Below are 17,255 nucleotides of genomic sequence, written 5' to 3' on the forward strand. Positions count from 1 at the left end.
ATGGATTAAATGTGGTGGAAAGTTTGGGGCCTGAGCAATTGGGTGCATGGTGATGCCACTGAGATGGTAACACTCAGAAAAAATATGGAATGGAAGTTGGAAATCAAGACCTCATTCTCAGACATGTCCCATTAGAGAGGGCTTTTAGGTCTATGGGGAGCTGTTAAATAGGCAATTGCTTATATGAGATTGGAGTTCATTGAAAAGGTTGTAGCTGGAAATACAAATTTTGGCAGTTGAGAAAACTGGAGACCAATTATTGTCACTGAATGGCCAGACAAGCTGATTATTCCAATTGCTGTCTAAAGAGAGTAAGCTGCAGATACGGGTTTTCAGTTACCCGATGAGTAAGTCATAGGGATGAAATGTACAGCATAGGAGATACAGTCAGTGGTATTGTAATAGTGTGTGTAGTGAGAGATGGTAGCTACACGCATGGTAAGCATAGCATGATGTAAAAACTTGTCAAATCACTATGTTGTACACCTGAAACTAATGTTAGCATTGTGTGGCAACAATATTTCAGTAAACAAGTAAGCAAATAAGCGGCAGGTTAATGGATGTGCCTTGACAACCATGAACAGGAAGCTAATTGTAAATAGCAGAAGCTCAAATGGAATGAAAGATTTTAGGAAGCGACTCTGCTATTATAAATGCTTTCATGTTTATTTTTCCAGAATGAACTCTATTCCACAGTAGTAAGAACAACTGAAAATGATTGCTGAACTAATGAATCTAATGTCTGTAGAATTTTGGAGCTTCAGAGAATAAAAGAAGTAGCAAATGATAGTCTTTTCAAAAGGAAGCAGATGGTTAATTTACAAGCAATGGACAAATGAGGTTGAGTTTAGGAAAAATTCTAGAGGATGTTATTATACTAAAAAAATTTCAGATGTGGGATGTGAGAGAAAGAGAGGAGTCAAGAGGTTTAGAGGCTGTACAACTGGAAGAATGGCACTGACTGAGGTGAGGAAGATACTGGGTATCACATGTTTGGAGACAAGACACATGGTGTTTGAAATGGTTACTAGACATCTTAATGAAGATACAATAGGCAATTGGATATAAGAATTTGGATTTGAGGAGAGAGTTCTGTGGTAGATATAAGAATCTGGAAATGTCATCATGTAGGTGGTATTTAAAACCATGAAACTGGGGGCACCTGGGGGCTCAGTCAGTTAAGTGGCTAACTTTGGCTCAGGTCATGATCCCAGGGTCCTGGGATTGAGCCCCGAATGGGGCTCCCTGATCAGCAGGGAGTCTGCTTTCTCCCTCTCCCTCTGCCACTCCCCCTGCTTGCACGTTCTCTGTCAAAAAATAAATAAAATATTAAAAACAAAAGCAAACAAACAAACAAAAAAACCCCAAGAAACAAAACATGAAACTGAATGAGATCACCAAGGAAGAGTAACAAGGTCTTAGACCTGGAGTCAGCCAACATTAGGAGGTCAAGGACGAGGATGGCAACCAGAAAATGAGACTCACCTATGAATACAAAGTCTGAGAGTAGTAGGAAATCAGGAATATGCAATGCCCTGAATGAAAAAGAAGGTTAGGAAGGAGGAAGCAGAGATCAACTGTGCCAAATGCTGTTGATGAGACATTGAAGATAAGAACTCTACCATTAGATTTAGCAACATGGAGATTACCAATGTCCTTGCAAAGAGCAGTTTTAGTGAAATTTTGGAGCCAAAATTTGATTGAAATGTGCTTAAGGAATAACAGAAGGACAGGCATAGGAGACAGTAAATATAGACCAATTTCTTCTTAAAGCTTTCCTGCAAAGTCTTGGAGCAGCAACTGGTGGAGAAAGTGGAGTCAAGATAATTTTTTTGGGTGTATGCGTGTTTGTTGTTTGTTTGTTTAAGATCAAGGAAATAACAAGAAGGAAATGACTAAGTAGGAAAGGGAGGGAAGAGTTGCAGGAACAAATTACTTAAGTAGGTGAGAGAAGGTGGGATCTGGTGTATAGGTGGAGGGATTGGCTTTTCAGTCAGAGCCCCTGAGGCAACAGGTAGAAAGGCCAACTGTCAGGAGCAGCTGCTGACATGGGAATAGAGGTGGTGAAGGGTTTCTTCAGAGAGCTTCAGTTTTCAGTGGAGGAGGTGAGAAGCAAGATCATCCATGGAGAACGGGGATGGAGAAGGAGGCATTAGGGGAACTGAGGAGAGGAAAAGATGTGAAATAGACATCTAAGAGAACGTGAGGGCGAACAGCAAAGGGTCACATGATGTTGGGGAAGCACCGAGAGTCTACTGGAGGTTTGTGATCCTGAATTTGAAGTTAGACCTGTCAGTGTGGTTTTGTATTTTTCTCTAAACATGTTCAATGGCATGGTATAGGAAGAGAGTAGGTGGAGATTTGGATTTTATCAGGGTTGTGGTAAAAAGCAAGTGTCATATGGCGGTGAAGCAAGAGAGAAGTCCATGAGTCAAAGGCATGTGTGGGGATGGACTGTGGTATTTGCTTAAGCTGGGTACAAAGTGTCAACTAAGGAACATCTCCTACTTGCATGTCACAGGTCTCTGTCTTCCACTCCACCCTGAGAGTTGTACACTAAAAACTTTATTAGGACAAAAAATTGTAGTCATAATTATTAAAATTGAGACCAACAATATGTATGAAGTATTTCCTTATACCGAAATCCATTCCACACGTACAGTGTAGAAATCTTTACAGATGTGTCAGAAAACCATTAAGGACATTATGTATCAAGAAATAAACAGGCACAAAGATAGGATCATCATATAATTCATGCCTTTTATTCTGTATTTGATTGTGTACCATGTGGGAAAGTGTGGGGAGCAAAATTATTTATCAAGCAATATGAGATACTTGGAGGTACTGTGGTAAAGCCCAGAATTATAAAAATAATAGCATAATACACTCATGAAGGCAATACTATTATTTTCTCTATGCAAAGTAATTCCTTTTTAAAAATTTCTCATGTATTGCTGCTTGCTTATTTTTATTACTACCATCATTCTTTATTTAATAAATCTTTATTGAGTAAGTGCCATAAATAATATACTTTCCTATGAACTGTGAAGTTTATAAAAGTGAATCAGTCATGGTCGCTACAGGGGACTGGCTAGTTGTTGAAATCAGATCTATTCACACATATCTAAAAGCCATGGGAAGCGAATGTATGTACAGAGAGATTTAAAAAAAATGGTAAGAAGCAAACTGCAAAGAATCTGGCAGTTTCTTAAAAAATTAAACATTTTATCAAATGATAATGCACTCTCAGCTTTTAATCTCAGAGGAATGAGTGTTCACAAAAAAACCTATACCACTGACACACAAATGTTGTAGTAGCTTTAATCATGATAGTCAAAAATTGTACACAATTCAAATGCCCTTCAGTGAGTGAATGGTTAAACAAATTGTGGTATGTCCCTACCATGGAATACTACTCAGCAATAAAAGAAGGAACCATTGACACACATGACTTGGATTGATGTCAATGGAATTATGTTGAGTGAAAAAGCTAACCTCTAAAGCTTTCATATTGTATGATACCATTCTTGAATAGACAAACTTATGAAGACACAGAACAGATTAGTGGTACCAGGTGTTAGAGACTGAGGACAGGGATAGGGAGGAAGCGAGGTAGCTGTGGGTAGCTTGAGATCAAACTATGCTATATCTTGTCCATGGTGGTAGTTACACAAATCCATGCATGATAAAATTACATAGAATTAAATACACACATACACATATAATTGCGTGTTTTTAAAACCAGTGAAATCTGAATAAGATTGATGGATTGAAGGATGATCTCAATGTCAGCTTCCTGATTGTGATATTATACTATAGCTAAGCAAGATGTTTATCATTGTGAGAAACTAGGTAAAGGATACACAGGACCTCTCTGAATTATATTTTACAACTGTATGTAAACCTATGATTTTCTGAAAAAAAATTTAAAGTTTTTTTTTTTTTTTAGATGGTAAGGAATTTCAGAAAAAAGGATGTTATATCCACTTGAGGGAGTTAAGGAAAGCTTCAAGGAATAGTCATCATTAAACACGAAACCAGCTCATTCTGTTAGTCTAATTATCTCTTCATTTCAAAAATATTTATTCAAACTATTATGATCAAGTACCAATTGCTTAAAACAAGATTACAGTTTAATTACAATAGTTATCATAAATATGATTTCTTGAGCACCTACTATATTCCAAGAAGTGTGCTAAGCACTTTCCAACAGTATCTCATTTTAATCCCTGCAATCAATAATTTAAGGTAAATATCATTATCCCTGTCTCATAAGCTGGTATATTAAGGCTTAGAGTGTTCAATCAGGTGGCTTAAGTCACACAGTTAATATAAAATCTGGATTACTTCTAAAAATCAATGAGTAAACAACAGTAAACCTATTTTCTGCATAATAAAAAAATAAATCAATACTTATTGAAAGCCTGTTACATACAGAGCACTTTACTAAGTACTGTGGGAGGAAAGATTAAAGATACAGAAGGAACTCTCTACCTCTTACACAATTAATAAATATTATTCCAGACATGACTTCTTAGCTTTCTCTAATGAGTTAAAGTAGACATGTTCAAGAATGCTGAAGCTCTTTACATGTTATCTTTCAAAAGAAGTATTTTAAAAACATGATATACTGTATTATCTATTTCTCTGTGCACAGTGTTTGAACTATCGCCCATATTTTCACTGTGACCCAACCTCTGTTTCTCAAATCTTTTTAAAAGAAAGTATCAAAAATATTTCTCTGAGTACTATGATGTCATTGTCAAATTACACTTCTAAAATTTCTCCTTAATTTAAGTCTCTTCAAGTTTGTTTGCAGAAGAAATTACTCAATTACCTGTTATAAATTTTTAATTTGGAAACTCACCCCCAGAAATCTGGAAAATATTAATCATGATGTAAATTTATATTATTCATTTTTAAGTCACTTCAGAAAGAGAAATTGTATTTTGTTTGTTTGCTTGTTTTTTTATAAGAGCTTAATACAGTATTTCTACTATGGTTTTTATTACTTCAAGATCCAGACATCGGTTTCCTTAGATCTTTCTACAGCTTGTAGGTGCCACCTAGAGGCCCAACTGCAGAATGTACTAAAACAGGGGAATCCATTTGGAATGGAACACAGAGTGATTTTGTTTGAAATGTACTTAAATCTTTGTTTAAAATTCACCACTTGCATCAATTTTGTTTTTTTCAAAACATCTATCAAATGAAACAAAAATAATTTATGTAAAATATTTCACACTGTCGATTCATGTCAGTTTCCATTTTATTTTAGCCAAGTACCTAAATCTGACCCTTTCATATGCCAATATTATTTGGGTGAGTCAAAGTCAAATTTTTCCTACTAACATTGGTTTTCAAAGTAATTATGGTCCAATACAGAACTTGGATGAGTAGCTGTATATGAGGAGGCAAGGGTAATGGAAAAATTTAGTGTAATCTCACCATGTTAACATAGAATAGATAATGGCATGAGTTGTAACTAACTTCATAATGGCCTAGATCATCTGCATGCTGTGTCTCTAACTGCTCAGTAGTTATTTACCAAAACTAAAATTATGGAAGTGGTTGATATTCGACTTTTACTCTTCAGTTTTGTCTGCAAGCAATTAGTAATTCAGTGCTATACTGGACATAGCAGGGTGGCAGCTTCCAGCATAAATTCCTATGAAATCTTCCCATCTCAGCCCAGAGAAGTCCAAGAGGTCAGTGGTCCAGTCCTGGGCTGGAAATTCAGCAGCAGGCAAAGGCGTGCCATCATCTCAAAATGGAGTTCTGGCCTCCGTTTGCATGGCTGTATCTACACCCTAATACCTGGACCTTATTCCCTTCAAGGCTTTGTATTTGAAAAAACTTTAAAACACAAATACAGAAGCACTTGGTGATAATCCTATTTCCTTCAATATTCTGGACTGATTCTCTTTTCATTCTCTTCTATTTAACAACAACAAAAAATCTTAACACATAAGGTATACCGGTTGTTTTCAAATGAATTTTCATAACCTCAGATATTAAAAGAATTTGAAATACATTGAGTAGGATTATTTTCCCATCTTCCCCTTCCTCATGAACTATCATAATAGCAACCAAATGGATGATATTATTATTATATATTGAGATCTTCAACAGTGAAATATTAAATAAATACTATTTGCTTTAACTTAGAACAAGTACATTATATAGTTTGTATAATTATTGTAGGCCACAGGAAAACAGAATCATCCCCACACTTATCTCTGTACTTGTTAGCTAGAAATGAAAATAAAACTGTGTCTTGGTTTCTGTGCATTTCCTTAATTCCCATTCTTTTTTCAACATTAAGTATCTGGTGTTCTGGGGTCTGTTTGCTTGACCTGTTGTAACAAATATGATCATTTTCCTCATACCGTTAAGGGGCGGGGAACTCTTAATACTTCTTTGTGCATAAAAAAATGTAGTTCTTTCCTTTTTACATTTCCTTTCACTCTGTCCTGCTCCTTGAAAGTGGAGATTTATTAAGATGAGAGACTCCGGGGAAATGAAAGAAGGAATCACTTCAAGTTGTATATATGCATAAGAAATTTATGTCAACAAGCCAAAATTTTGATGACAAAACTTCTAGAAAACAAGTGAATGCAAATTGGGACAGAACATATCTGCAGAGCAGGATGCTCAGGGTGAAGCAGAGCTAGGAAAGAAACATATGCATCAAGCAGACGGTTTAGTTAGATGGGTCCAATCCGGGGGATCTGCAAGACTTCTTTTGGGATTCTGTCTCTCTGAGAATGGTCCATACACAAACCATGTATTCCATTCTACTAGGGTTTTCTCTCTTAGATACAAGTTTTGGAACGGATCCAGTCCCGGAAAGCAGTCACTCTAGTGTAAACACCGGGCTTATTGGGTTGGGCACATTCATCGCCCCAGCTCACTATTCCAGCAAGATACCAGATATCTCTGGCATCTGCACTAACCAGTGGTCCTCCGGAGTCACCCTACAGGAGAAGGGAGAAATTGGTAATTAATAATTCAGTTGATTACAGCAGTATTCTTTATTTTTCTGACTTGAGTTAAATGAAAGGGGTGGTTTTCAAAAGTTTTCAGTGTGCTCAAATGCAGAAGCCATACCCCGTGTCAGTAATTCACATAAGGGAGAAGGTCCACTGTCTAGGGTATTGGCTTACATTCAGGGGTCAGCACACTGAGATTAAAGGCACCATCTCTTTGGAGAACAGTATTCTTCTCTGGTATATCTGAGAAGATAATTCCTCATATCCCTTATCACTGTGACATAGCTCCCAAAAGAAGGGTGAAGAGTCTATTACTGGTAAAAGCACAAACACTAGAGTCAGACCCCTGGGTTTAAATCTCAAGTCTGGTTCTTCTAGGTAGCTAAGACCTTTAATTTATATTTAATGCTCCTAATAATACCTACCTCCGGTGATAATTTTGAAGATTAAGTAAGACAGTAAGTATCAAGTGCTTAGCATAGAGCCTGGCATAAAACAGAACTTAGTGAAGACATGTTTAAAACGAGAAATTCCAATTGTCTATGCATTGTGAACTCTAGAGGCCTGTTTCTTCATACAGGTCATAAAAACAAGGTACAGGCTGATTTTTCCTCAAAATCCTGGGGTCTCTAATATTGACCACCCACTAAGTGTCTAGCACTCTAGGGAGCTTTTAATTAATTACATATTATCTCATTAACTTGTGTAATTCTGGTAACAAAATGTGAAGTGAGGTTTCATTTTCTCCATTTTAACAATAAGGAAACCAAAACTTGCAGAAATTAAGTAATTTGCCTGATGGCACATGCTATTCAGGGGCAGAAATGAATTTGAATCCACAGCGATCTAACTCAGAAGTCCAGATTTCTTGCCCTGCATTGTATTGACTTCCCTGTGCATTTACTTTTGTTCATGTGAAAATATTAACTAATACTAATGGTAACTGAATTTGTAATAATGTGTCTGTAATTTTTAAATCAGTTAACAGTAAGTGTTTACCTATACCCTCAAATGTCAAAAGAAAGTAAATACAGGCCCTCAGGTACGTACAAATAAATCATTTTGGTAATTGAAACCCAAGCCTATATGAAAGCACCGATTAGGATGAAGAAATAGAAGATTCCAGAGATCACAAAATTTAAATCTATTTAAGAGAAAGGTACAAAAGAGTCTGAGAATTAAGTAATCAAAGAAAAAAGATAGCAGTGCACTTAGCAGCCTTACAAATTGTATCAGGTGATGTCTACAGACAAGTATCAAATAGGCAAAGATTGTCCCACTAAAACTAGTTAGCTTACACATGATTAGTGAATGGGGGAGTTAAATCAGTGTAAAATAGAGATTGTGATGGTTTATATGTGTTTTGTCTTAGGGAGGGAAGCCAGGGTAATGAGAGTAGAATTATGATCTTCAGAAGAGGAAAAAGCTCTCAATTGAGCTGTTGCACAAGCAGAGGTCCTTGGGGCTCTACTTTTTTTTTTTTTTTTAAGAATGTATTTATTTATTTGAGAGAGTGAATGAGAAACAGCACAAGCTGGGGAAGGGGCAGAAGGAGGAACAGACTTCCCCCTGAGGAGGGAGCCTTGGGGCTCTACTTTAATAAAATATTTTAAAAGTGCCTGTGCCCTGGGCTCCCCCTGCCAGACAAACACACCACGGCTTCACTCCCTTCATGGATCCGGCAGGTTACACTCTCTCCTCTGCTCAGGGCTACCCTGTCATGTGCACTGCCTTGGCCCCAGCAAGCTGGTCCGTCCACTCTGTCATTTCTCTGCGTTTTTAACAAAACCTAAGTAAGTAACCAGTCACCCTGGGCATTCTGCCTGCCCGCACCGTCCAAGTTATTTTTCAAGACACAGTTCTGCTGCTGTTGTTAATTCTCTGGGTACAAAGTTACATAGCCTTTGAGAGGTCTGTTGGTCTGTCTCTGGCCCCCCCCCCCTTTTTTTTTTCACAAATCCTGTTCTTTTCAGTGAGTGGTGTAGTGTGAAACAGGAAGTTTAATCAGGATTACATATCATAACAGAAACTTTGAAACTAGAAGCCAATCCAGGAAGTCAATTTAGTGGTTACGGTACGAAGTAATGAAGGAATAGGCAAGGGTGTTAAACATAAAGAATGGGGGCAGAGATACATTTGGAAGACACGGTAAAAGGGAAAAATATCTCCAAAGACTTAATCGATTAGACGTGAAGAAGATCTAAAAGCAAAAGAAGACTTCAACAATAAGGAAACCCAGTAACATAGAGGAGAAACTTGAAAATGGAAAAACAGATACAGACAAACCTCATTTTATTATGTTTTCTTTATTGTGCTTTACAGACACTGTTTGTTTGTTTGTTTTTTACAAATAGGTTTGTGGCAATCCCTTGTCAAGCAACTCTACCGGTGCTGTTTTTCCATTTTGTGTCTCTGTGTCACAGTTCGGCAATTCTCGTAATATTTCTAACTTTTTCATTATTATATTTATTATGGTGATCTGTGATCAGTGATCTTTGATGTTACTATTGTAATTGTTTGGGGGTGCTATGAACTGTGCCCCGTATAAGAGGGAAAACTTAATAAATGTGTGTATTCTGACTGCTCTACCAACCAACTATTCCCCCATCTCTCTCCCTCTCTTCAGGCCTCCCTGTTCCCCAAAACACAATAAAATTGAAATTAGGCCAATTAATAACCCTACAGTGGCCTCTAAATATTCAAGTGAAAGGAAAGTTGTGTGTTTCTCAGTCTAACCAGAAGCTAGAAATAATTAAGCTTAGTGAAGAAGTATGTCAAGATCTGAGACAAGCTGAAAGTTAAGCCTCTTGCATCAAACAGCCACGTTATGAATGCAAAGGAGAAGTTCTTGAAGGAAATGAAAACAGCTACTCCAGTGAACACAGGAATGATAAGGAAACAAAACAGACTTATTGCTGATCGTGGAGCTTCGGTGGTCTGGATAGAAGAAACAAGTCACAACGTTATGTTAACCCAAAACCTAATCCAGAGAAAGGCTCTAACTCTCTTCCGTTCTGTGAAGGCTGCAGGAGCTCAGGAAGCTGCAGAAGGAAAGGTCAAAGCTGGCAGAGATTGGCTCATGAGGTTTAAGGAAAGGAGTTGTCGGCATAACATCAAAGCGCAAGGGGGCAAGGCAGCTGCCGATGTAGAAGCGGCACCAAGTTATCCAGAAGATGTAGCTAAGATAATTCATGCAGATGGCTTCACTAAACAACAGATTTTCTATTTTTTAAAGATTATATTTATTTATTTGACAGAGGAAAAGTCTGAGAGAGCACAGGCAGGGGAAGTGGCAGAGGGAGAGGGAAAAGCAACTGCCGGCTGTGCAGGGAGATGGATGGGGCTGGATCCCAGGACCCTGGGATCATGACCTGAGCCGAAGGCAGATGCTTAACCAACGGAGCCACCCAAACACTTAACCAACCAAGCCACACAGGTGCCCCCAAACAGATTTTCAATGTAGGTGAAACAGCCTACTACTGGAAGAAGATCCTATCTAAGACTTTCATAGCTAAAGAAGATAAGTCACTGTCTGGCTTCAAAGCTTCAATGACAAGCTGACTCTCTAGTTAGGAGCTTATGCAGCTGGTGACTTTAAGCTGAAGCTAAGGCTCACATGCCATTCTGAAAAATCCTAGGAATCTCAAGAATTATGATACATCTACTCTTCCTTTGTTATAGAAATAGAGCAAGGCCTGAATGATTGCACATCTGTTTATAACATGCTTTACAAAATATTTTAAACCCACTGTTGAGAATGACTGCTCAGAAAAAAGGATTTCTTTCAAAATATTACTGCTCATTGGCAGTGCATCTGGTTCCCCAAGAGCTCTGATAGAGATGTACTGCAAGATTAATGTTGTTTTCATGCCTGCTAACATATGGGCCAAGGAATAATTTTGACTTTCAAGTTTTATTATTTAAGAAATACATTTTGTAAGGCTATAGCTGCCGTAGATAGTGATTCCTTTAAAGCAAATTGAAAATCTTCAGCAAAGAAAGCACCATTCTAGAAGCCTTTAAGAACATTTATGATTAATGGGAAGAGGTCAAAATATCAATATTAAATGGAATTTAGAAGAAGTTGATTTCAATCCTTATGGATAAATTTAGAGTTTGAGACTTGAGTGGATGAAATCATGGCAAATGTGGTACAAATGGCCACAGTCACCAAACTGTGGAAAGAACCAAGATGCCCTTCAACGGACAACTGGATAAAGAAGATATGATCCATATATACTGTGGAGTATTATGCCTCCATCAGAAAGGGTGAATACCCAACTGTTGTATCAACATGGATGGGACTGGAAGAGATTACACTGAGGGAAATAAGTCAAGCAGAGAGAGTCAATTATCATATGGTTTTGCTTATTTGTGGAGCATAAAGAATAACAAGGAGGACATGGGGAGATGGAGAAGAGAAGTGGAAATTGGAGGGGGAGACAAAGCATGAGAGACTGTGGACTCTGAGAAACAAACTGAGGGTTTTGGGGGGGTAGGATTGGGTGAGCCTGGTGGTGGGTATTAAGGAGGGCATGTATTGCATGGAGCACTGGGTGTGGTGCATAAACAATGAATACTGGAACACTGAAAAGAAATTTAAAAAAATAAATAAAAATTTAAAAAAATAGCAAAAAAACTAGAATTAGAAGTGGAGCCTGAAGATGGGACTGAGTTACTGCAATCCCACCATATAACTTTAATGGACAAGGAATTGCTTCTTATGGATGAACAAAGAAAGTGGTTTCTTGAGATGGAATCAACTCCCAGTAAAGACGTTGTGAAGATTGTTGAAATTATAACAAAGGACTTAGAATATAAATTTAGTTGGTAAAGCAGTGGCAGAGTTTGAGATGATTGACTCCAATTTGAAAGAAGTTCTATGGTGGATAAAATGCTATCAAACAGCATTGCATGCTATAGAGAAATCATCTGTGAAAGGAAAAGTCTATGTGGCAAACTTCTTTATTGTCTTATTTTGAGAACTTGACTCAGCCTCCCAACCTTCAGCAACCACCACTGTGATCAGTCAGCAGCCATCAATACCGAGGCAATATTCTCTAGCAGGAGAAAATTACAGCTCACTGAAAGCTCAGATGATGATTAGCAACTTTTAGCAATAAAGTATTTTTAAATTACAGTATGTGCATTGGTTATTTTATAAATAATGTTATTGCATACCTAACAGACTACAATTGAGTGTAAAAATAACTTTTATATGCACTGAGAAACCAAAAAAACCATTTGACTCATTTCATTGTGGTAGTCTGAAATGGAACCCATAGTATCTTCAAGGTATGCCTATAATGTTTCATAATGCCTGTTGAGTTTGAGATGGCACATATACAAGTTTTAATCTTATACTAAAAACTTAAAACTTATAAATGAAAATGTTTTTTGGAGTAGGTGGAAATGTGAGACTGACTTGGACAAGAGTTTAATTCAGATTATGTAGATTTGGAAGTCATTAAAGGGACAACTGAGTTCAGAGAAAAGATAGTTTCTTTCAGTGCGTAGATAGAGAAGAGAGAAAAATTTGGATAGTAAGTCTTAAAAAGGGAGAGAGAAAGGGAAACCAGGATAAAGAACCAGAAATGAGTGGTAGGAGAAAGAGGAGGGGAAATCAGCACATTTCAGGATTATAGAACCCAAAGAAGAATCTATTTTAAGAAAGAGGAGGTAGCCAAATGTCACTGAGAAGGAGATCCAAGTAAAGATTTTTGCATATGATGTTATTGATGAATTTTGAGATTTTAAAGTATATGGAACTGGTCAAGTGTCAAAAATTGTGAACACTGGACCTAAAATGGGGGGGAAAAATCTGGTGCCAGAGATAGGAAAAAAATTGGTTTTCAGAAGTAGGAAAGCAGGGTTTTATAATCACAAAGTGAAACTTTGTTCCTTCTCTTTAATTCCCCAAATTTATAAGGAAAAGGAACATTCGCAACAAATACCATCATGGAAGTGGCATTGTAGAGTAGAGAGCATATTTACAGATGAAATTATATGACACCTGGGATTTACTTCAAAATAGATCTGAAAAAATAGGGTGGAGAAGGAAGAGATGAGAAGATTGTGTTAAGATATATAGGGATGAGGGGCACCTGGGTGGCTCAGTGGGTTAAAGCCTCTGCCTTCGGCTCAGGTCATGATCTCAGGGTCCTGGAATCGAGTCCCACATTGGGCTCTGTGCTCGGTGGGGAACTTGCTTCCTCCTCCTCTCTCTCTGCCTGCCTCTCTGCCTACTTGTGATCTCTGTTTGTCACATAAATAAATAAAATCTTAAAAAAAAAGATATACAGGGATGAAGTAAAATTGGCCATGAGTTGATAATTGTTGAAGCTAGGTGATGAGTACACTGTGGTGCATTATATAGCTCTCTTTACTTACACATACATTAGAAATTTTCTGTAATAAATAATTTAGAATATGAAAGATACATACATACATACATATAGCTCTTCCTTTCAGACTTTTAGGAAGGAAGAGCCATAAACAGAAGCTGATATATTTGAATAAAAATCATAAATGATGATCATAAATGCAAAATCATATATTTTGGCAATGTTAGAGGCAAGTAAGACCAGAGATTAAGGCAAGAGAAGATCTAGAATATCTAAACTATGATTCTATGACTATCAAGAAGCCAAATAAAATATAATTGATTCTTGCTATTCATAGCAGTTCTTTTTTACGATGTTGCCATAAACCCCGAATTAGTGAATACTGAACTATTGCTCCAGGGGGAATAACATATAACCATATTTTATGTATGTTTCACTTAAAGACACATTAAGATCTATTATTAATTCATTAATGTTGAACTCATAGCCAACAGCACTGTAACTCATGCCTGTATGACGCTTACCTAACACACAAATTTTCTCCATGTGGCACATTACAGCCTTCCTGTACCTTACTTCAGCACTATACTTGGGGACTATTTTAAACAGTGAAGTTACCAACAAAAATGAGGAAAATGTGGCACTAAATAGACCAAAAAAGAGACACACATTTATGGTTTGAGAGCTGAAACAAGAAGGCAGTGCATCTCCTTTTTGACCTCAGGTGGGAATATGCACATTGGGTGACTCAAATTTTTTGCCACTCTGCTTACGTTCATGAATGAACACAAAAGTGCCTTGATAATTGATTTGGGATTTACAAACAAATTTTAACAAATATGTGAATTCATAGGCACAGAATCTGCAAATAATGAAGACTATGGGTATATGTTCATGTGTGTCTTTTATTAAACTGGTTTTACTTTAGTATTTTATTCACAAGATCAACTTGAATTTTCTGTAGAATTTTGTAATGGGAACTATCTATATTGTCCCAAGTCTTCCTCCAGGAATAATCAGGGTCTCAGAGTGGATAAAGAAACACAATGAGTTAAGTCTATTCTTGAGTGTTTGCTAGGAATGTGGAGAAAAGTCAGTTGGGTGAAAGAGTTTAATGTAGCAAATTGAACAATGCTGAATGGACTGACCCAGAGGTAAAAGTTGGGAAAGGACAATGGTGAAGTCAGTCATGGATTAAGGGAAGTAAAGTCAATGAGAGAAAAAAAAATGTAGTGTATATGTGAGAGAGAAAAAACATGAAAAGTTGAAAAAAATTCTTAGAAATGAATAATATACCATTGTATGGATCTAGACTGCAAAATATACAGAATAACATGTAATTTCAAAAACCAATTTGAAACTTAGAGGAGTGCACATTAAACATAAGATCTGTCAAATCACAAAATTAAAATTATAGGAGTATTTACAACTGTACCCATGGAATCAGTATTGGCCTTGATTCTATCAGCAATGTAGATGAAGACAAAGAGATCATAGCTGTCATAGCAGGCAAACAGTGCTAGCTTGTGTACTGGAAAGCAAAAGCAGGGTTCAAAATGATGTCTATGCTCTGGACCAAGATAGAATATAATTACTTATTTTTTTACCCAAACCAAATTTAAAGGATAATAATTAATTGATTTTTTAAAAACTGGACTTTAGAAATAAATATAAAAAACACTGAAAAGTAGATAGAAGAAGCCAGGGGACCTAGGAACCTTAGGACTCAAGGAATGATAAAACAATGAGCTCCCTGAATTTACTTTTTTGCTCTACTTACCCTGAACATAGAGCTTAAAAAAATGTTAATCTAGCAACCTGCCAACAGATATGGATGAAAAAGTAGCCCTGCAAAAACCCTTCTTTCTCTAGTCAAAGAAACTAAAGTGGGGCAACCTATGGAGGACAAAAAAAACCCTTTATTTTTTATTTACATATACTTTTAACAATTTTATTTGTTTATTTGACAGAGAGAGACAGAGAGAGAGGGAACACAAGCAGGGGGAGTGGGAGAGGGAGAAGTAGGTTTCCCACTGCGTAGGGAGCATGATCCCAGGGCACTGGGATCATAACCTGAACCAAAGGCAGATGCTTAACAACTGAGCCACCCAGGTGCCCCTGGAGGGCAAAAGCTTTTAGGTACTATCTTCTCTACTCCAACCAAACACAGAAAAACTGTGGCCCTATCCTAACCCCCATCAGCAAAGTCAAAGTGGGGAGCCTAGACTTCTATCCCTACCAGGCTGTAAGAAGGTCCCCTCCTCCACCAGAGAAGGCTGAGTTGGAAACTAAACTTTGATTTCTGCCAGGTGATAATGAAACCCTTCTCTTTCTTTCCTATGGTGACCAGCTGGAGAGCATAGACTATAACCCTGTAGAAATGAAGCTGACCTTTCTCACTCAGGGTGATGTCAGAGGAGACCTAGTGCAAAGTCAAGGCTATCCCCACTGCCAACAGTAATGAGGCCACTACCCCATGATGTCTGTGGAGGCCACAAAGGTTCTCCCGGCCAGACTGGTATCAGAGGAAGGTTAATACAGAGCCTAAAATTCCACCTCCATCCAGCAGTAACAAAGCTCTTCTTCCCTATTTGGGTGATAAAGGAAGATGAGTAGGAAATGAGGTAGAACCTACCTATTCCAACCAGTGTTATGTCAGAGGAAGCATGCTAAAACGGAAGAATTTAAATAAGATCCAGAGTTTTATAATACTCAAAATGGCCAAGTTATACCTGGAAATCACTTATCATACCAAGAACCAGGAAAATCTCAACTTGAAAGAGAAAAGACAATCAACAGATACACTGAGATGAGACAGATAGTGGAATTTTCTGACAAAGATTTTAAAGCAGGCATTACAAAAATGTCTTAATGAGCAATTACCACTATGCTTGAAACAAATTAAAAAATAAGAAGTTTCAGCAAAGAAATAGCAGATATACAGAAGGATCAAATAGATATATTAGAACTGAAAAATGAAATAATTAAAAACCTGATTGGATGGGCTCAATAGGATAAAGATGACAGAAGAGAGAATCAGTGATCGTGAAGACAGAATGGCAGAAATTACACAATCTGAGCAATACAATCAGGAATGGGGGTGGGGGAATAAAAAGAAGCTCAGGGACCTCTGAGACTGTGACAAAACAACTAACATTCATATTATTAGGCTCCCAGAAGGATACATAAAAGAAAGTGGGGCTAGGAAATTATTCAAAGAAATAATGGTGGAAAATTTCCCAAATTTGTCAATAGACATGAATCTGCACATCCAAAAAGCTGAGTAAGGATATTTTATTTATTGCTATAAACAAACAAACAAACAAATAAATAAATAAACAAACTGAGTGAACCCGGAACATGATAACCCAAAGAAATCCATGCCAAGACACAATCAAACTTTTGTTAACTAAAGACAAAGAAAAGTCTTGAACACAGCAATAAAGAAATGGCAGATCATCTATAGAGAAAAAACAATTCTAGTAATAGCACATCTCTCACCAGAAATTCACAAAGGCCATGATCTAAATGCTGAAAGAAAAGAACTGTTGATCCCAAATTCTATATCTGACAAAATTATGGTTCAGGAATGAATAAGAAATGAAGAATTTTGTAGACAGAAAAAGTGAGGGAATTTGTCATTAGCAGATGTACATAATAAAGAAAGGCTAAAGGAAGTTTCTAAAACAGTAAAGAATGATAAGAAAAAATCTTGGAAAACCAAGAAGGAATAAAGAACAAAATTATGAATAAACAGACTTTCCTTCAATTCTTGAAGGCGTGTGGAACTTGAAGCAAAAACATTATCTAATGTAGTTCTCAATGTATGTAGAGGAAATATTAAAATTTACATCAATACTATCATTATAAATGTGGAAACATAAAGAGGCTTAAGGGGAAGTAAGTTTTCTATTCTATA

General features: G+C 37.1%; 1 protein-coding gene across 1 annotated transcript in view; it reads right to left on the bottom strand.

Moving 5' to 3' along the window:
• Positions 1 to 3,313: 3,313 nt before the first annotated feature.
• Positions 3,314 to 17,255, bottom strand: part of LOC308339206 (transmembrane protease serine 11E-like) — a 47,351-nt gene continuing 33,409 nt past the window's right edge. Inside the window, exon 10 of the mRNA XM_080797671.1 lies at positions 3,314 to 6,977. Within this exon, the coding sequence (XP_080653797.1) occupies positions 6,816 to 6,977 (162 nt within the window). The 3' untranslated portion in view covers positions 3,314 to 6,815. The remainder of the gene's footprint in view (positions 6,978 to 17,255) is intronic.

This window comes from Martes martes (genome assembly GCF_963455335.1).
Source record: "Martes martes genome assembly, chromosome: 2".
In the NCBI taxonomy this organism is placed as follows: Eukaryota; Metazoa; Chordata; class Mammalia; order Carnivora; family Mustelidae; genus Martes; species Martes martes.